The sequence below is a fragment of the Orbicella franksi genome, chromosome 8 (assembly GCF_964199315.1).
Source record: "Orbicella franksi chromosome 8, jaOrbFran1.1, whole genome shotgun sequence".
Lineage (NCBI taxonomy): Eukaryota > Metazoa > Cnidaria > Anthozoa > Scleractinia > Merulinidae > Orbicella > Orbicella franksi.
In genome coordinates, this window is record NC_138152.1 from 8,724,116 (window position 1) to 8,744,645 (window position 20,530).

Consider the following 20,530-nt stretch of genomic DNA (forward strand, 5'->3'; position numbering starts at 1 on the left):
ACGGCCTTCAGCAGAAGCAATTTAGTTTCCACAAGTATCTCTCGAAATCTGTCGATGTCGCTCAGCTCAAGTAATTCGGTGTCTGAAAGTATCTCTGCAAGTGTGTCGACGTTCTTCAGCAGAAGCATGTCAATTTCTACAACTATCTCTCCAAGTCTGTCGATGTCGCTTAGCTCAAGTAGTTCGGTGTCTGAAAGTATCTCTGCAAGTGTGTCGACGTCCTTCAGCAGAAGCAATTCAGTTTCTACAAGCATCTCTCCAAGTCTGTCGACGTCCTCCAGCAGAAGTATATCATTTTCTACAAGCATCTCTCCAAGTCTTTCGATGTCTCTCAGCACAAGTAATTCTGTTTCTGAAAGTATCTCTTCAAGTGTGTCTACGTCCTTCAGCAGAAGCAATTTAGTTTCCACAAGTATCTCTCCAAATCTGTCGATGTCGCTCAGCTCAAGTAATTCTGTGTCTGAAAGTGTCTCTGCAAGTGTGTCGACGTTCTTCAGCAGAAGCATATCAATTTCCACAACTATCTCTCCAAGTCTGTCGATGTCGCTAAGCTCAAGTAATTCTGTGTCTGAAAGTATCTTTCCAAGCGTGTCTACGTCCTTCAGCAGAAGCATTTCATCTTCTACAAGTATCTCTCCAAGTCTCTCCATATACGTCAGCCCAAGTTATTCTGTGTCTGAAAGCATCTCTGCAAGTGTGTCGACGTCCTTCAGCAGAAGCATTCCATCTTCTACAAGTATCTCTCCAAGTCTCTCCATATACGTCAGCCCAAGTTATTCTGTGTCTGAAAGCATCTCTGCAAGTGTGTCGACGTCCTTCAGCAGAAGCATCTCAATTTCCACAAGTATCTCTACAAGTCTGTCTACGTCTCTCAGCGCAACTAATTCAATTTCTAAGAGTGCCTCTTCCATTTTATCGATGTCCCTCAGCACAAGTAATTCTGTTTCTGAAAGTATCCCTCCAAGTGTGTCTACGTCCTTCAGCGGAAGCAATTCAGTTTCTACAAGTATCCCTCTAAGTCTATCAATGTCGCTCAGCAAAAGTAATTCGGTGTCTGAAAGTATCTCTGCAAGTGTGTCGACGTCCTTCAGCAGAAGCATGTCAATTTCTACAACTATCTCTCCAAGTCTGTCGATGTCGCTTAGCTCAAGTAACTCTGTGTTTGAAAGTATCACTTCAAGTGTGTCTACGTCCTTCAGCAGAAGCAGTTCAGTTTCTACAAGTATCTCTCCAAGTTTGTCGACGTCCTCCAGCAAAAGCATATCAGTTTCTGCAAGTTTCTCTCCACATCTGTCGATGTCGCTCAGCACAAGTAATTCTGTGTCTGAAAGTATTTCTGCAAGTGTGTCGACGTTCTTCAGCAGAAGCATATCAATTTCCACAAGTATCTCTCCAAGTCTGTCGATGTCGCTAAGCTCAAGTAATTCTGTCTCTGAAAGTATCTCTGCAAGCGTGTCTACGTCCTTCAGCAGAAGCATTTCATCTTCTACAAGTATCTCTCCAAGTCTCTCCATATACGTCAGCCCAAGTTATTCTGTGTCTGAAAGCATCTCTGCAAGTGTGTCGAAGTCCTTCAGCAGAAGCATCTCGATTTCCACAAGTATCTCTCCAAGTCTGTCGACGTCTCTCAGCGCAGCTAATTCAATTTCTACAACTATCTCTCCAAGTCTGTCGATGTCACTGAGCTCAAGTGATTCTGTGTCTGAAAGCATCTCTACGAGTGTGTCTACGTCCTTGAGCAGAAGCAATTCAGTTTCTATAAGTATCTCTCCAAGTCTGTCGATGTCGCTCAGCTCAAGTAATTCTGTGTCTGAAAGTATCTCTGTAAGTGTATCGACGTCCTTTAGCGGAAGCATATCAGTTTCTAAAAGTATCTCTCCAAGTCTGTCGATGTCGCTGCGCTCAAGTAATTCGGTGTCTGAAAGTATCTCTGCAAGTGTGTCGACGTCCTTCAGCAGAAGAAATTCTCTTTCTACAAGCATCTCTCCAAGTCTGTCGACGTCCTCCAGCAGAAGTATATCATTTTCTACAAGCATCTCTCCAAGTCTTTCGATGTCCCTTAGCACAAGTAATTCTGTTTCTGAAAGTATCTCTTCAAGTGTGTCTACGGCCTTCAGCAGAAGCAATTTAGTTTCCACAAGTATCTCTCCAAATCTGTCGATGTCGCTCAGTTCAAGTAATTCTGTGTCTGAAAGTATCTCTGCAAGTGTGTCGACGTTCTTCAGCAGAAGCATGTCAATTTCTACAACTATCTCTCCAAGTCTGTCGATGTCGCTTAGCTCAAGTAGTTCGGTGTCTGAAAGTATCTCTGCAAGTGTGTCGACGTCCTTTAGCAGAAGCATGTCAGTTTCTACAAGTATCTCTCCAAGTCTGTCGACGTCTCTCAGCGCAAGTAATTCAGTTTCTGAGAGTACTGTTTCAAGTCTGTCGATTTCTCTCAGCGCGAGTAATTCAATTTCTGGAAGTATCTCTTCAAGTCTGTCGAGGTCCCTCAGCGCAAGTAATTCAGTTTCTGAAAGTATCTCTCCAAGTCTGTCCATGTCCGTCAACGCAAGTAATTCTGTTTCTGCGAGTATCTCTCCAAGTGTGTCGACGTCCCTCAGCAAAAGTATGTCAGTTTCTGCAAGTATCCCTCGAAGTTTGTCGACATCTCTTATGGGAAGTAATTTAGTTTCTACAAGTATCTCTCCAAGGCTGTCGACCTCCCTGACCTCAAGCATTTCAGTTTCTGCAAGTGTCTCTCCAAGTATGTCGACGTTTGTCAGCATAAGCAGTTCGGTTTCTGCAAGTAAGCTAAAGGATTTCCTCATCAATAAATTACGGTTTTGTAATTTTTTATCATACTTAGAGGGAAATAACATATCATCAGATAATGGAACGTTGTTACTGATTCCTTATTTGAAAATGAGCATCACTTTGTTGGGGAGATTATGCCTTGGTTTTCAGCTGAGACGGCTGAAATTGTCTTTCGGATCATATGTGAACTTATCCACTTACAAGTTTAACAATAGTCTCATGCGTCAGCGTGCGTTCATCGAGATACGAAGCACGCGGGAAGTTTGGAGAGCACGAAAGATGCGTAAGAGTTGCTCGAGGCGTGGCTGAGAACAACTCTAGCTTCATGAGTGCTCTCCAAACTTCCCAAGTGCTTCATATCTCGATGAACGTACGGCTGACACATGAACCAATTGTTTTATAACATTTTCAACATGGAAGTTTAGCGCCGACGTCATCAGCGTGCACAATGGGAACATGAAGCACGCTCGCGCGTATCGAATTTGATTACGCGAGTTTGCTAGCTATGTTATAATTGCATTTTCTTCTTTCTTTTGTTTGTTTAAAGCACCTCCATATGTGAATAACATGTATCATTACGGCCTGAAGCAGGGTGATCACGAGTTTCGTCTTAGCGACTCGCCATATTACTACAGTAGTCATTGTCTGGAGGTCAAAACAGACCGCTTTGGATTTCCCTTCTTCGGAGAGCGGCATTACAAATTATACGTAGGTATCCCCTTTCCCTCTTTCGAATCGCATAATGCGCAATCGATCAAATAGGTTCAAAAGATATCATTATATTATTAAGTATTTTTAATTTACGCTTGAGTTAGCCATCAAGGCCCAAAAGAGTTGGCTAGAGATTCAATCAATCAATCAATCAATCAATATATTTAACGTGGTCAGTACGCTTAGCTAAAAAGCTAGTTTACAGGTATGCCACGAAAAAAAAAAAAAGAAAAAAAGCAGAAGAAAGAAATTATAAGAGCCCTATGAAGGTATATAAATTTAAATAAATTAATTAGATTACTCCGTTAATATTATTGCTGGTGACCCTCCCTTAGCCTACGTAGCAACCGTCTCTACAAAGCCATTATTATGCGTTTTCTCTGTCTTTTCTCCTCTTCGCGCGGTAATAGTAAAACTGAGTAAAATGCAGAAACTGCACGGAAACGCTTGCTACGTAAGGTAGCCCTCTCCTTTCTGTTGAGCTGACTATACTTCCCTGTAATCGGCTCATACGTCTTGGCTCTAAGCCAATTTTTTCAGAGCTTACTAGGTACGGCGGGAACGAGTGGAAGCTGTCGTACAATAGAATACTCATCGGCCCAATGTGCGAGTTGCCGCCCGGGGATTGAAGGATGAAACGGTTGAAAGATACAGTTTTCCTAGTTACCTTGAAATGCGAGCTTTCTGGAGTAAGGTGGCGATAGTTCATTGCTTGATAGGTGTCTTAAGTAGAAGACGCGATCAGGTCGCTGAAATCAACAACGTCCAGTGGTTATTACTGGATATAACAACATCTTTATACAAATTCTGTTAACGCTTACACGTTTAATTTAATGACTTTGCAGATATGTCGCAATGGCAAAATCCAACTCAACTATGAATGGAGCTGGTGGTGGCCACAAAGGTTTGGCGTCTACCGATGGTTTAACAATATGGCTATTATTGCACCATTCTGGGCCACTGCTGATGAGTACATCGCTTTCAAAGCTGGTTACTCGAAGGTGTATTACGACGTGTATGAACAAGTCAGACAAACCACCGTTGAAAGCCTAACCAGTGAAGTCCTGACCATGGCCTCAGAACATGTTCAACGCTACGACAAAAGTGGAAAATTTGCCAACTTTAGAGCCACTTGGGTTCTGGTTGTAACGTGGGAAAACCTCTGCCCTTACGTGTATTATTCATACTTGTACTCCTTGTACTGCCCCGGGGTAAGTGTCAACATGTCTTTTGCAAACTTGCTCTTGCAAACTTGCTACTAACTACCTTGTTGAAAAGAAGTTCGTTTCTGCCACCGCCGAAAAAAGACTGAAAAGAGCTAATTTGAACGACCAGCAAATTTATCAAACGTACATGATGCCTTTCAAGGCCACTAAAGATATTCAACTCTCGATGTTTCAGTTTAAGATTGTACACCATATTTTACCCACCAATGCTGCATTACATAAATTCGGTATTAAAGAGCACGACCGCTGTCATTTATGTGCTGAAAAGCAAACAATTACACATCTCTTCGTAACTTGCCCCAACGTCCAGCTGTTTTGGACAGAGTTTACTGATTGGTGGTACAGAAAAAACAATACTGTAATCACGCTCTCTGAAGCACAAATACTTTACGGCATCACAGACACCGTGCCTCTGTGTCTCGGTTTAAACCTCTGTACAATAATTGCAAAATATTATATTTACACCGCTTCAAAAAATGAGGAAGATTATTTCTTAGACGCTTTCTTGGCTATCCTTAAAAACAAAATAGAAATAGAAACTAGCAGAGCAAAGGTGCAAGTTAAACTGTAAATATAGCTAAATATACTGTAAATTGTCGCTTTTTTGTCTTTTTTTTTTTTTTTTTTTTTTTTTTTTTTCAGTTTTCACTAGTTCTAGTAACTGTAGTAAAAGTTTGTAGTAATTGTCCGCGATTAAAAAGTAGTGTAACGTAAGCGGTTTAAATAATACTGTTGTTCCGTCAAGCATTGTAATTAGAGCAAGTTGTAATTAGCGTAAGTAGCTGTATTGTTGTAGTTTTATACGTAGTTTTTTGTAATTAATAATGTAAGTATGCGTGCTGTAAAAAATAGATAATTAATAATAATAATAATAATAAAAAAAAAAACACACAAAAAAAAAACAACAAAAAAACAAAAAAAAAACATGTCTTTTGCATGGCGTAACAAAACGGCACGTCTTACACGTACAACGCATAATTTATCTGGGACTGAGTCGATTACTTGCACGCTTAAATCTTTTCAAACGATTTGATTGCTAAGCTAGAAAAACTTTTCTTAATTTAAACACAGGGGACCAAATCTAAAAAAAAAAATAATAATTATATCGGTGAAAAATGAGTGCCGCAAATGTCTAGCGATATTGAACAACTTTCTTCTGCCTGCATAACCTGTTTCAGAATTCCCTATATACTCACGGTTCAAAAATAAACATAATGAGTCATGAGGAAGGTGAACACACCCAAACTTCTCCAAAGCAGTTTATTTCTAAAATGTTCAACTCTTTTTACTTCTGCAAAACACCTTTTGTGGGCTCTTATGGGACATGTCAGAAAGTGTAACATCACCGTTGTTGATGGCTTCTCAATCTTTTTTTCCAGAGCAACACGTTTCAAGCTGTCATCATCACAAACGGGCTCAACACATTCTTGCTGTTCAATTACCCCAGTGGAGGAATTAACTGGGTTGTTCCGGGAGTTCCGTAAGCTATTTTCGTTTTGCAATCTAAAGCTCTGTTCTTGAATCCGTAAAACGGAGTTTTCGTTTTGTTACTAAATCCAATGATATAGATCGAAATAATGTTACAAGTAATTTTGAGTACTATCACCTATAGTTACAATTACGTTAGGCTGCATGATTATGCATTTTTAGAGGATTTCATGATCTGCGAGTGTAAATGATTGATGAAGAAAATAGTAGGACCTAAGTTTTCGCTCTATTTCATGTTTTCTTCAGGAATGTAACTTCTTCGTAAGGTTAAATTTTTAGAAGCTTTTGCAAGGGCCTTAGAGTTAATGAAAACGAATCCAAACATAAACAAGATATGCCTCTTCACTTGAGGAAAACACAGCGTGGGTCCCCAAGCCATTTTGTGAAACCGTTCATCACTCGACAACTGAACACAGTAAATTCTCACATTGACTGCGACTTTTTTTAAACAGGAATGATTTAAGTTACTATTCCTATTGGACTAGTTGGTACGGTATTCCTGTCGGAGGCTGGAACGCTGGAGACTATGGAAAAAACTACTTAAACATGAAGGGGTGAGGAGAACAGGTTTCATTTTTATCTAAGATAGCTTGTTTGTTTAGTTTTGCGTTGTGATACTGAAAACTTTGACTACAGCACGGCGGTTTTGTACTCATTAGTTTAAATTAATATTGTCCAAGTAAGGTGCTTCTTAGTTCGATGCGAGACCAGCGCCCAACATAATGATAACACTGGTTTCCAACACTTTTGTTTTGATCGATCATTGCTACTACACTTTATATGATGAAATACAACTTTTTGCAAATTAAAAACAAAATTCGTGGGAAAGAATCCAGAGACACCTTAAATTTTCAGAAATTGAAGGTGGCTCTGTAAAGCCCTCCACAATTTCTTTTAAACTTACCTTGGTGTTCTTTTCATAGCTCGGGGACTTTGCTTGGAATGTTAAATCTTGATGAAAACGAAGGAAACACCGATTTGATTGGAAGATATTTTTGGAGGATCGAGGACAGCGATGGTTTCGGCTCGTTGGAGAAGTGCTTCACTTGGGCTGGTCTTCAAGAATTCCTGGCTTTCCCTGTTTTGTATAATCAGCAGATAGGCCGGGATTGGCGCATGGCTTGTCCTTGTAGTGAATCGCAGGCGTGGTTGGATAGAGGGAGATTCCGTTGGGACCGGTATTCATGGCCCGATTATTGCTACGAGTCAAGACGCTCAAAATCCGTCTTTCGTTACAGTCCTCAAAAGGGACTGATATATTTTAGGATGACGCAAATGTGTTGTTACTCCTCGGACTGGAAAAACTGGGGTGCACTAAAGGTTGGCGAGCCAGACGGAGGTCGCGTCAAAGTGCAAGCTTATTATTATTGGTTGAATCGCGTTGAGACGGTTTACACTGACCAGCAAGCCTACAGATATTGTTGTGTTGACATCAGTTACTGCGATTTATTTTATTATTATCGTCCATCTGATGACTGCCGCTTTTACAGACCTCCCCGTAGACGTAAGTTCTGTTTGTTATTAATATGTTTGCTTTGGACTAACGGACTGACTGATGATCGGAAAAAGGACATATAGACGGATTGGATGACCGAGTCACTGACAGACTGACTGGATGATTGAAAAAGTGACTCACTCACTCACTGACTCAAAAATGATTTATTGAACGACTTAGTGAATGACTGAAGAATAGCAGGCTGATAGGTTCGTTCGATCGGTTGCCTAAATGAATAGATGAACGAACCAATGAACGAACGAACGAACGAACGAACGAACGAACGAACGAACGAGCGAGCGAGCAAACGAACGAACGAACGAACGAACGAACGAACGAACGAACGCTGAATGAATGAATAAATGAATAAATGAATGAACGAATGAATGAATGGATGTATAACTGACCGTAAATGGGAGACAAACTGACCGACGTTTTGCGGACTAAGTGACCGGCTAGCTATAACTGACTTAGTGACTCACCGGCTGTTTTAAACTTTACCTCGCTCGCCTTTTAAACGGCCTTTTTTCGTTTATTGCGTAGGTTGGTTCTGTTGCGATCCTCATTTCAAGACTCTGGATGGTGGGAATTACACATTTAATGGCCTTGGAGAGTACGTCATGATCGATGCACAAAACGGAACTTTTCAGCTCCAGGCCAGGACAGGCCTTGCGCAGGGGAATTCAACAACGGCTACTATTTTTACAGCTGGGGCTACTAAAGAAGAAAACACCAGCATTGTTGAAGTGAAAGTGAAGAAAGGAGGTGAGGGAATCTTTGAGAAATGGCAAATAATTCGCCACCTCAGTGATAAAAGATCATGGGCGACAGCAAATGAAACAAACAAATTTTCATCTAATTCCAAACTGGCTGATTTTAAAAATAAGACTTTCAAAGTAAGCATAAATTTTACTGATACGTTAATTGCCATAAGACGTATGAGGACAAAACCCTGGTCATTCACTTAAACTTATTACCCTCAAGGTTTGTTCTGACAGCTAGTAGTAACTGCTAACCCCATCTCCATCAAATTCGCAGTATTGACAATGACATGTTCCGAATCTGTAATTTTAGACTGACGCTGTTGCTGGCGATTTGCGAGTAATTGCGGTCACTAAAAAATTTCTCCAACAAGGGCATAATTCTCCCGCTTCTAGTTTATTTTGGAAGCATAACTTACCTCAGTTTCATTAGGGATGGTATTTTTCTTATAATTTAATTGTTTTTTGCTCTGTTGGTTCTAGGTGGTATCAGCATTTTCATTGACCGCGTAGTTTACAGTGGTTATAGCAATCTAACAAACCAAAGTGTAAGCGTTGGAGGTAATATCTCTTTCTTAAAACCTAAAGAAAACTGTCTGGAGGTTTCTTTCCCATCAACGACGGCCGTCGAATTCTGTGAGAAGAAAGAAATGCTGTCCTTCGTTGTAACTCCTGGAGATGATTATAAGAATGCCACGAAAGGTTTGCTGGGAACTTGGAATGATAACCCGGATGACGACTACACGTTGCCTGATGGAACGGTTCTACAATCCTCCTCATCGTTCAGAGAGATTCATTTCAAGTTTGGTGTTAAGTGTAAGTACACATTTCTATGCCATTGTCAATCACTTTTTCAGATTTTCAATGGTTGATTTAACCAGGACTAGACACTGACGAGGAGGGTTTTGTAATTACCCAGAAAGGGTATAGTGAAATGAGTGATTGCAATTTATGAATTATATAGTTCAATGTAATTATGACACGTAAAAGCGAAGATTGATATCTCCTTTGAGTGCAAACCCAAAAGATGTAATTTGAGCTTACAACTTACTCACACTGATTTACTCCAAGTAAATGTAATTGTTGTAGCTGCCGCCTTTTAGGGTGATAAGTCAGTTATTTTTTCTCAGTTGCTGCGGTTATTTTGCATTGTTTTAGGGCAAATTAATCAATCCCAGTCCTTATTCGCCTACGCTAAAAATGAAAGCGTGGACACGTTTGCTAAGCTGGATTTCGAGCCCATGTTTGCTGATAACATCAAGTGGCATAACGACAGCTTAAGGCTCAAAGCTGAAGCTCAGTGTGGAGATGATTATGAATGCTTGTTTGACGTGGCATCCACAAGAGACCTGTCTATTGGCATGGTAACAAAAGATATTAATATTCAGTTGGTCAATGAGTCAAACATTCTTGGTAAGTAGAGGCATTCATACGATTATAAGAAAACCTTGGTTATGTACCGTCACATTTCCCCGCCCCCCTAGGATTTGGCTTGGTCGTCGAGAAGAAAACATGCTATTGCATAAAAGAATAAAACGGTTCTCAAAGTTGTTCAATAATACAATATATTCTTAATCGAATTCCAATCTCGCGGGGTAATAAAAGGGTTTCTGAAAAACTTAATGATCTGAAAGCACTGACACTAAACACTATTTAAACAAAGCAATTCAAATGCTGTAGATGAAAATCTGTATAATAGGTATGTTTCGTTTGGGCAGCAGCATTATTTGTACCGATGGGTCTATTGTCATAGCAATCGCAGTCCTTTATCCAGAAGGACGGCTATATACCTGAAAGTCTCCCTATTAAACCCTTGCAACACATGTATACATTCGTTCTTCAATGTGTTGTGTGAAAGGCAGTTGTGTATAACTGTACAGATGTCAGCTGAAGAGCTAGGGGTTGTAAGACAAAATTCTAATAGTGGAATTTGGTACTTAAAGTTGGTAACTCTGCTGTTGTGTTTTCTTACCTCGTTGCGCAGACAATTTTCCACCCAAGATAATAAACAATTCAAGCTCAATAAACGCCACCTATAATTCAACTGTTCAGTTGGACATCATAGCGGAAGACACCGATACGATTACATTTAGAGTGTTTAACGTACCCCCAGGCGCCACGGTGAACCAAAGTGGAAACGTGCTTCATTTCACTTGGCTTGTTACATCAACACGAAAGGTAGGCGGTGCCAGTAACCAAATTTCAATTTGCAAGTACTAAAACATTCCACATAGAGTTCTACATCCTTGAAGTTATATTTGTTTTGTTTATATTTGTTCACAGTTCAACTTATCGTTTGTTGCTACTGACGACAAAGGTGCGAGCACAACCTGGAGTCCCACGATTAATATGTGCGTCTGCTCTCATGGTGGACAGTGCGTCTCACCAGATGAAGGCGACCCAGTCAACACTGATAGTAGATTTGTTTACATGGGATGCGCATGTCAGGGAGGTTACACAGGAAGGTTCTGTGACAGTGACATTGACGCTTGCGAGATGAATGGTCAGCCGTGTTACGCAGGTGTGGAGTGCATTGATCTTCCTCCTCCAGCTAATGCCAGTGGATACACATGCGGACCTTGTCCAACCGGTTATACCGGAAGTGGCGCCCAGTGTGCAGGTGTGTGGAGGGAATCACAAAGCATCAGTTTATTAGATCGAAACCAAGCAAGTGATATTTTTACCTCAATTTTCTCTCAAGAATATGGGCAAAGAGTGTTTTGTATCAAACTGCATTCGAACTAAAGAAATTGCGAAGTGGAGGTAGCTATAGGTACTTTAGCACCTCATCTGGTTATCTTTAAAAATTAGAAAAAGGGAAGAAAGCAAAGAGTTTGAAAATCATTATTGTGATACAGATAGGATTTTTCAACTTTAACTGTTGCCTCATTGACCTGAAGGGTCAATACTCTACGAGCTCCTTTATGGAAACCCCTGTTTTAACGCAGTGAAGTTTTAAATTATGTTTATTTTCGTAGAATTCGATGAATGCCAGAGCAATAATTCAAACAACTGTGAACAAATCTGTGTCAATGTCCCGGGGTCCTATTTATGTGATTGTCGTGAAGGATACAAGCTCAATGACGATGGAAGAAGCTGTGACGGTAAGTCTCATACCATGAGTTGGAGGTTTGAATTTGAATACCTTACAACATTACAACAGAAAGTTCATCATCTCTGCGTTAATGTCCTGAAGTGCTATTTTTCGGGACTCAAACTAAGCGTATAATTTTAACAAGTTTTGCGCCGATTTTAAATACTGAATCCGTCCGTACAAATAAGCGTTGGGATGATACAACAATGGCTACCCGTTTTGTTTCACAGTAACTTAACAGACCGGTTCACCAACGTTCTTTGACGCTCTCGGACGGATGCGCTTTCTGCATTTTATCAACAAGGGGTACGTTTTTTCGGGACTATTCCGAAATGGGAGTGGAAGGTATTCGTCATCTTTTGGGTTCCTCTATGTTCATTCTGCTCCCAATAGCGGAATTAAGGAATGGACGCGGGAATACGGTTTGCTAAAAATACAAATAATGCGCGTTTTTCTGGAAACGTTTTGGCGCGACAATCATGCGCTTCCTGCTAAGCCGGTCAGTAATCTGACACTGGAGGTGAGGTCCTGATTATAACTGATACGACAGTTATGTTATACGTTAACGTACGAGTGTGGTAATTGCTTCTTTGACTATTCATCACCCTGCTGTTTTTTTTTTTTTTTTACGTAGATATCAATGAATGTGAGTTACGAAATAACTGCACACAGCTGTGTGTGAACAATCAGGGGAGTTACACCTGTTCTTGTAACCAGTATTTTGAAATAGATCCCGCTGACTGGACAAATTGTGTGGGTAAGTGTTATCAGAGAGAAATTATTTCTGACTAGAAGTGTGGCAATTATTGATACCAAGTGAAGGGTGGTACATGTCATGAAATTTTCTTCCCTGTATAAAATTAGCTATTATCATCATCCTTCGACTACAGTCGAGATCGATGCCCCCCCCCCCCCTCCTGTTTTGCCACATTTGTCATTGCTCTCCCCAGTTAAGATGAGCCTGGTATCTCTTGTAATTATGCTAGGATACGTGAGGGGTGTGCTTCCTCGACTCGGGCGTGAAAGTCTCTGGAGAAGAATGTTAGAAATGGTCCGGCTGATCTTTGGTTCTGAAGCAGTGGCCTTCAAAGCGAGCTCTCCTATATGCCAAGATCTTAGAAAGGTTTTGGACCAATAATCAACAATACATAACCAGCAGTCAGTAATACGTATGATAACTCTTCTTTTCTAGCCACAAATCCATGTTTGTCTGGTCATGGCTGTTCACAATTTTGCTTCAAAGGAAGTGAAGGCCAACCAACTTGTGCATGCTTTGCTAACTACAGGTTGGAGAGCGATGGAAAGACGTGCAAAGGTACTGGACACTTCAAATTCTTAATACTCTAATAATATCAATATCAATATTAATAGGAGAGGTAGATAAGCAAAAAACCTATTTGCTCTTGAGTAGAACAAAATCTTAGAAACGAACTGTGATGAAGTGGTTTGTTATCATTGACTGTGGACGATTTCTGTAATTACTTTTCTCAAAGCAGAACCCGACCAACAACACACCTGACCAATTACACTCATATAACGTAACGACTGACCAAGTAAGGGGTGGGGCGCTCTCCATGAATTTTTTTTGGTGCGGGTGTGTCTCTTATTTCTAAACCATATCCGCTATTTATCCCAATATGCTGCTTGAATGATCATGCCCTTAAGGTAATTCCTCTGAAATAAAACTGACAATAGATTTTTGTTCAAACTTTGTCCACTGAATATTTATCATATGATAACTTCAATTTTGAAATAAAAAAGGGGGGTGCCCATGCTCATTAAGGAGCAGTGAGGCATTGAAAATGCCCCATTTTGGCATTATTTAATGCTTATTATAAGAACGCATTCCCAGTAATTGAAACATCTTTGTGAGCCCGGACTCATAAGAACACGCATTAAACTACAGTCAATACATTGTGTCGGACACAAATAAACGTTTTAAGTTTGATTCAGACAGAAAGCTAAATCCTTGGTTAAAAATTTGAACCAAATTTCTTGACGTGGTTACCGACTGCCAAATAGAAAAGACCACCATGTATCTGCTATTTTTCTTATTTATTCAATTTTCAGCAATAGAAATTAGATCAGTCTTTTCTCACGCAAAGCTTATGATTAGTTGATTACAATGAGTGGAAAGAAAATTGGGGTGCCCGTGCTCGTTGGTGAGCTAGAACCATTTTTCAACTGACAGAGCTCAATATCAAGGCAATTCCGTCATGTTTTCAATGTGCGCTTGCACGAGCGCGCGCTAATGACGCCATAAATTATGCGCAGTAGGGATGCGCAATGCAAATGTGAGGAATGACCTTAACAGCTGCATGTATATCCATATACACACACCCCCGCCCGAAATGGTAAGAGCAGATAACTCGCCGTTCACAGTTTATTTTCAAATAGGGCTTTTCTTTTATCTATGTATAGCTATTTTAATTTTGACAGTTTTTTTTTTTCTCTAGATATCGATGAATGTGACCCAGAAAAACCTCTCCATCAATGTGCTCAGAATTGTGAGAATATCCCTGGAAGTTACAAGTGCTTATGCCAGAAAGGATTTGAACTGAGCAAAGATGGTTACGATTGTCAAGGTACTACCTAATTTTTCAATGTTAAAATAAATATATATATTTTTTATTTCTCTTCCCTCATACTGCCTGTTTAAGAGTCCCATTACTTATCGCCCAACATTTACGGTTAAGAGATTGTTAGAGTTTTTGCGGGATACCGATGCGGTAAACTCTCGAACTCATTTCAAAAAACTTGAAGTCAGTCAGTCACAGCCGACCATGGAGATATAAATGAGGCGAAAGGCCCGAGGAAAGGCAGCACTGAATAGCCAAACGCGTCGATTTGTATCCCTTTCGAATACATTATAACACCCCCAAACGATTATATTCATTCAGCGAACTAATTGTCTGTTTGACTTTCGTTTATTAGATATTAACGAATGTCTGGATGATGACTTGTTCAACTGCACGGACGAGTTCCACAAGTGCGTGAACACTCGCGGCTTGTACAAGTGTGAATGTGATCAGAACCTATACTTCATCGACGGAAAATGCAGAAGTAATAAGATATCAATTGATTTTTAGCGTAATTGAAAATCAGAATGAATAACATACAATTCAATACGTAGTTGGAGATTGCTTTTAGCGGATCGATTATTTTGACAAACCTATTTGTGAGTGCGAATATCTGAAAATCATACATTTGAACTGCGGATTAAAAAATGAAAATGGGAGCGATCATCGCAGTTATGAACACTACTTGAGCAGTGGTGAAAATAAAGCTTGGAAAAAGCTCAGGCTGAACTTTTTTCAGGCTTTATTTTCACCACTGCTTGAGTAGAGTTCATAACTGCGATGATTACTTACATCTTCAAGCCCATTTGTGCTGGGTCCTCATAAGCAAGCACGTAATACCGGGATCGATTGTAAAAATGCTGAAATATAGTCCAGTGATCGACTATGCTTCTCTCGAAGACGGGATCAGATTCATCAGTCCTGTCCCTTTTTTGTTACTTGCTTAAGTCCCGAGTTTGTCGGCGCTATTCTTTAACCATTCAAATGACGGGTAACAATTCCCTGTTACGTTGTGTATTTTAATTTGCCACGCGTTTCTTACGTTTCAGCTTGTACACGAAATCACAAATTAACTGTGATCATTCAAATGACAGCTACAGAGCATTACTTTTCTGTGGTACTGTTTATTGTACTGAACAATGTGGTTCTTGCTTTTGAGTCTGAGAATGAAATCTTAGAGTTTGACCATACAACTTAAAACTACTGAACAGTACTTTCCATAGCTGCTATTTATTTGACTGGATAAGTTGGTTCTAACTTCGTGTTCGAAAAAGAATTCTGAGTATCTAAATTACGACTACGATTCTTAATTTGTGGACGATTCTGTTTGTTTGTTTGCTCGATGTGTTTTAAAATCGTTTGTTTTTGTTTTTAGCCGTATTGCTTTTTATTATACGACTACAATAGTACACGCGCTCTGATTGGCTACAGAGCAGGCAAGATTTTCTTGTAATTAATGACCAGGCATTATGAATTTTTTTTGTTAAATTTGCCCTAGATCTTGGCGTAATAAAGACAAAAATTGTCTCATTTTCAAAGAAACTGTTTCTACTGTCCCTCCTGGTTTCGATCGCACGGCTAGGTTTGTTTCGGTTCAGTGAACATGACCTTGAATGACCTCTTGCGCGCGCAAGCGGATATTGAAAAACGCTTCCAGTTTTTTTTCACCGCTAAAAAGGCCATATGATTGCGTTCGACGATAGGAGAACGCGGTCTAATCACGTCATTACCGCGGATTTATGTCCCGCAATTTTCCGTGAGGCAAGATGATTTCAGGGTTTGGACGCCATCTTGGACTGGATATGTGGCACAAGTAGCCTCGGTCTGATGTGAAGCCTCATTTTGAATAATAGTGAGGTCTCACACCAAGTACTACCCATGCATGCATTTCCATGTACTTTTCTTCGATCGTTGTTCTACGTAGGAATCTTCGCATTTTTCTCCAAGATTAGTGAAGTTGAGTTGTTTTATTCGAACTATTACTATAGCTACGGGCCAGAGGTACTTATCTAAACACCAGAAAGCTGTGTAGCTAGTGCTGTATTTTCTCCGAAACTGCGTGGATAACAGACCAATTTGTGATCTGTGTCATCTGTCAGGATTCAGCTGCTCTTCTCGGGAATTCAACTTCTCTGTGAGAATGAAGTTGCAAGCCTCGACTGTAATAGCTCGAGTACATCAAGTAACAACTTCACTAACCTTGGGAAAGACTGCAAATATTTCATCGTAGCACAACAAATGATGAAAAGGAAATGGAAATGCACACCGCTCAAGGAATTCCACTGCAGTAACAAAGCTTAATTGATGCAAGTTTACATGTAAACTTAAGTTAAAAGCGTTCATCTTTGGAAGTAAGGTTTAACTTAATGTTATTCTTTTCTATAGTTATACATAGTACTTAAACATACTAAACGATGCGCCGTTTAGAGTAATGTGACATTTAATGCCAATAAAGGACACAAAAGTTAAACAATACCCCGAAACTACTTGACATAAATGGGCTTGAGTATGCGCTGCTGTCAAAGGTATGCTTTTCCAGCGGTCTACTTTGACGGTATGGGAATCAGGATTTGGTAAACAATCGGGGATCCTGATATAAAAAGAATTTAGTTTCTGATTTTTTCTGTCTAATATAGTATGGAATGTCAATAGGGAAGGTATTTCTGGTACCCAACCTACAATCAGATGTCCAAATACCAACTGAATATCCGCTGCTATGGCCCAAAGATTTCATGTTCCTAGCAACACACCCTATCGACAAATTCCTAGAGAACCCCCTTCCTCCCCCAGGTATCGAACGCACTTCACTAACCTCTTTACTACTAGTAAATAACTTATTAACCTCGTCCGCTTGGTCATTACAGGGAAATCTCAGAACTCGGCCTTGACGTATTGACCTCGCCATCGCCCGGTCAATACCTCAAGACCTCAGTCCGAGATATCCAAGTGATGATCTCACTCTCAGTTAATAAGTGGCATGTATTGGTTAAGAACTTGGTATGAAATTAAAGCACGTATACTTCCTTAGGTCTGGCCAAGGACGATACTCCTCCCACCCCAGTGCTACCAATACCACGACAACCTTCAGAGATGGAACGGGAACAGGCTGTACAGATATCAGTTGCAACTAAGAATGATGTGAGTGATCAAATAAATAAGCAAATAAATAAATATATAAACAAATAAATACATAAATAAATAAGTAAATAAAAGATGAATGAATGAATAAATGGATGAATGAATAGTAATTATATTAATAGTAACAGTAACAGTAACAGTAACAGTGACAGTGGCAGTGACAGTGACAGTGATAGTGATAGTGATAGTGATAGTAATAGTAATAGTAGTAATATTCTTTATTGCGCCTTACTCTCCAACAGGAGTTATTGGTCTAGTTACAACAATGGTTTTAACATTAACTAATAAAAATACAAAATAACATTTACCATATCCGTATACAATTAATTGAAAAATTCAAACATTTATTACACTTGTGAATTAAGAATCTCTTTCCTTTTTTGAAACATGAAATGAATATATTTACCTATTATTTTAGATGTAACCGTGTTTTCTGCTCTAAGTAAATACTTCGTCTTCCCGTTATCCCTTAAACTGTGGAAACGAGGGCTAGTGTCAGCGTTTCAAATATGTAAGTCAGTGCAGCTCATGTCTTAAAGTGGCATACACCCGACAATACATCAAGAAATGCTGTTCATGTTCTATGGAATTTTCTTTGCATACTAAACGTATTCGTTCTTCTACTGGGATTATTGCTCCTCTATTTTCATATTTGCCAGTTTGTATTCGTAATGTATGGCACCCTAATCTGAGCCTTGTCAGGCTAATTTTGTGTGCTGCCTTTGTAAAAAATGAATGAACGAACGAACGAACCAATAACGAACGAACCAATAACGAACGAATGAGTGCAGAAATATCTTCGATTTTTTCCTTGGAACAGTTTGAATGGGATTTCAACACTGACAAGTCTTTTAAAGAAAAAATGGCGTCTGTCACCTCAAGCTTCTGTAATGAGAACAGGACAGAATGTGCACTGAAAGATTCAAGACGAAAAAGGTAACTGTGATGAAACTAATAAATATTCTTGCGTAAAGATCTGTTTGATGATGGAACGTCTGTGAACAAACCCTGTATCGCGAACTTGGTACACTTTTGACTGCCTGTGCGCGGTATTATTTTGCGAGCTTAAGGTGGCTCCATAGGGTAATCATTAATGGCGTTGCGCGCGCAAGAGTTACGTTTTGAATGCCGTTTTTGCATTCGCTTTTACACCCAGTCCTCTCAAACTAATTACATGTAATAAGCAATGATTAAATAGTGTTTTACTATTATCTCTGTTAAAATTATTGGTTTTAGTCTTGAATTATAAATGCCCAAACAAATATGTTTTTTATCTTTTTATGGCTTTACTTGCGATTTTCTTGAATTTCCTTCGTTGAAATCTTCCCCAATTTTCACAGCATATCGCTTTCTGCGGGATACGAATTTTAGAGACGAAAAAAGTAGGGTTTGTAATGGCAGGTTTTTCGATTTTTGCAAATTTACGTCTTTTACCGCTGCGAAAAAACTGGTCTTACAGATTTCCCTGAAAAACGAGCTCCGACTAAAATAAAGTATTAACTACCACCAATCTGCCAAGTTTTACGGAATTTCACAAAATTCACTGTCAGTTTTGCTTGTTGTGCTCATGTTGACGTAATAAAATATCGAAAAACACTGACGTTTTCCTTCGAGCGCGCGCAGATTACTTGAGCTTTCGTCCTCAGCACGCGTGCGACCGTAAACGTCAACCGGAAGTAGACGTTTCGTATCCTTGGGAAGTGGTTTCGCCCAAGTCCCTTGCAACTTGTCTCTATAGAAATTAAGACGCGGCGCAGTACAAATGTGGTAGCGTCAAGGCAGTTTGAGAAGGAAAATGCTCAGTTCACCTCCGGTTGACGTGCGTCGCTCAAAAACACCTTTGCTTAAGATCTCAAATACTGGCTTGTGATTGGCTCTAAATCTGTCACGGTAACGGCCGTACAGATCAAAATTTTACTTTTGTGAATGAACCGGCGGCGTTGCAAGGTGTTGTTTATTTCAAAATTGTCATTTCATTTGCGTTTTGAACCAGTCATTTTTAAAAACTGATGTTAATTTGGCGTTCATTAAGCGCTGAAAAGTTGAAAATGCTGGACAGAGCTTGCTGAGATCCGTCTTTGCAGACGTTGGTACTAGTTTGCATGCTGCTGTGGACATTTGTCAACGAGCATTCTGCAAGTTTTTCACGCTCCAGATACCAGCTACTTAAGCACCGAAGGGAAGAATCCGTACGTTTAACAGTGTTCTTAGCCGCTTGGTTTGTTTCAAATTCTTCCGTGCTGGTTTTGCTTTTTGGTCCTTGTTGCGATGTCTGTTTTTGCATCTTGTTGTTTAACTAGCGACAACAAATTTTCAAACAAATTTGGTGGCAAAATATAAAAATCTGGCACCTCACTTATTTCGTCATCATCAGGTAATTTTATAGAGGTAAAGTTTTCCATTTTCTTTTGTTTTCATGTATAATTTGTAGGCAGAAAATGTCCAATATCGAAATAACCCGCCACGAGAAGAAATTCACGTGTTGGATGCCACAGCTCGTCCAAAGCAAGAATTTCGTTTTTGATCAGCAAGTTTTTTTGCCTAATTTCGTTTACTCTCTCCAAACAATGTTTGTATCACGATATAGAACTAAACTCGCTTTTGAGAGGACGTTTGGGCGGCCCAATACGGAAATATATTTTCTACCAACCAGCCGTCATTATAAAGCGATGATGTCGTCTCCAAATCGAATTCAGTTTATAGTATTGGCGATAAGGAAAAGATGAATTTTGTCATTTCCTCCAGTGCTGTATCTTAAAATACAAGTGATGGCCTGTGGAGTTTAAGAGTAAGGACAGAGACAATGGGTTGAAGCCCAAAAAGCTCGTTTTGTGTTAGGCACTCAATTAATTCTATGCTCGCTTCTTTATAATTCATTTATTCATTCATTTATCATTTATTTATCATCAGACGCTCCCTTTTCATCGATCTGTACACCGCTGACCAAGTTCACCTCTTGCCTGGTTACCCTAACAACGCCTCGGGACCCGTTCTGGTTGCGCTTTACGTACAGCAGCCCCTAGGTCTTTTTATTGGTAATGTATCGGTACTACCTGGCAAAACTCTGCTTGGCATTGTTTCATTGTACAAGTCAGAGCTTGAAAACGCCATTGGGGCAAATATCACTGATTTGACAGCTCTTTTCACACGGCCCACAACGTCATCAACAGAAAAACCACCAGAGGCGAGCGTCAACGGTTCCGGGAAATGGGTTGCGGTTGGTGTCAGTGCTGGAGTGGTCG

The 20,530-nt window shown here is 39.9% G+C and overlaps 1 protein-coding gene across 1 annotated transcript in view; it reads left to right on the top strand.

Moving 5' to 3' along the window:
* The first annotated feature begins 53 nt into the window (after positions 1 to 53).
* The window catches only part of LOC145494500 (mucin-like protein), a 27,299-nt gene continuing 6,822 nt past the window's right edge, over positions 54 to 20,530 (top strand). Inside the window, exons 1-19 of the mRNA XM_081473977.1 lie at positions 54 to 2,788; positions 3,344 to 3,504; positions 4,353 to 4,718; positions 6,113 to 6,213; positions 6,674 to 6,775; positions 7,145 to 7,725; positions 8,260 to 8,481; positions 8,961 to 9,293; positions 9,636 to 9,890; positions 10,462 to 10,655; positions 10,761 to 11,097; positions 11,456 to 11,581; positions 12,206 to 12,328; positions 12,764 to 12,886; positions 14,028 to 14,156; positions 14,506 to 14,634; positions 17,179 to 17,288; positions 18,109 to 18,224; positions 20,199 to 20,530. The exon at positions 20,199 to 20,530 is cut by the window's right edge and continues 34 nt beyond it. Of these exons, the coding sequence (XP_081330103.1) occupies positions 55 to 2,788; positions 3,344 to 3,504; positions 4,353 to 4,718; positions 6,113 to 6,213; positions 6,674 to 6,775; positions 7,145 to 7,725; positions 8,260 to 8,481; positions 8,961 to 9,293; positions 9,636 to 9,890; positions 10,462 to 10,655; positions 10,761 to 11,097; positions 11,456 to 11,581; positions 12,206 to 12,328; positions 12,764 to 12,886; positions 14,028 to 14,156; positions 14,506 to 14,634; positions 17,179 to 17,288; positions 18,109 to 18,224; positions 20,199 to 20,530 (6,574 nt within the window). The 5' untranslated portion in view covers position 54. The remainder of the gene's footprint in view (positions 2,789 to 3,343; positions 3,505 to 4,352; positions 4,719 to 6,112; positions 6,214 to 6,673; positions 6,776 to 7,144; positions 7,726 to 8,259; positions 8,482 to 8,960; positions 9,294 to 9,635; positions 9,891 to 10,461; positions 10,656 to 10,760; positions 11,098 to 11,455; positions 11,582 to 12,205; positions 12,329 to 12,763; positions 12,887 to 14,027; positions 14,157 to 14,505; positions 14,635 to 17,178; positions 17,289 to 18,108; positions 18,225 to 20,198) is intronic.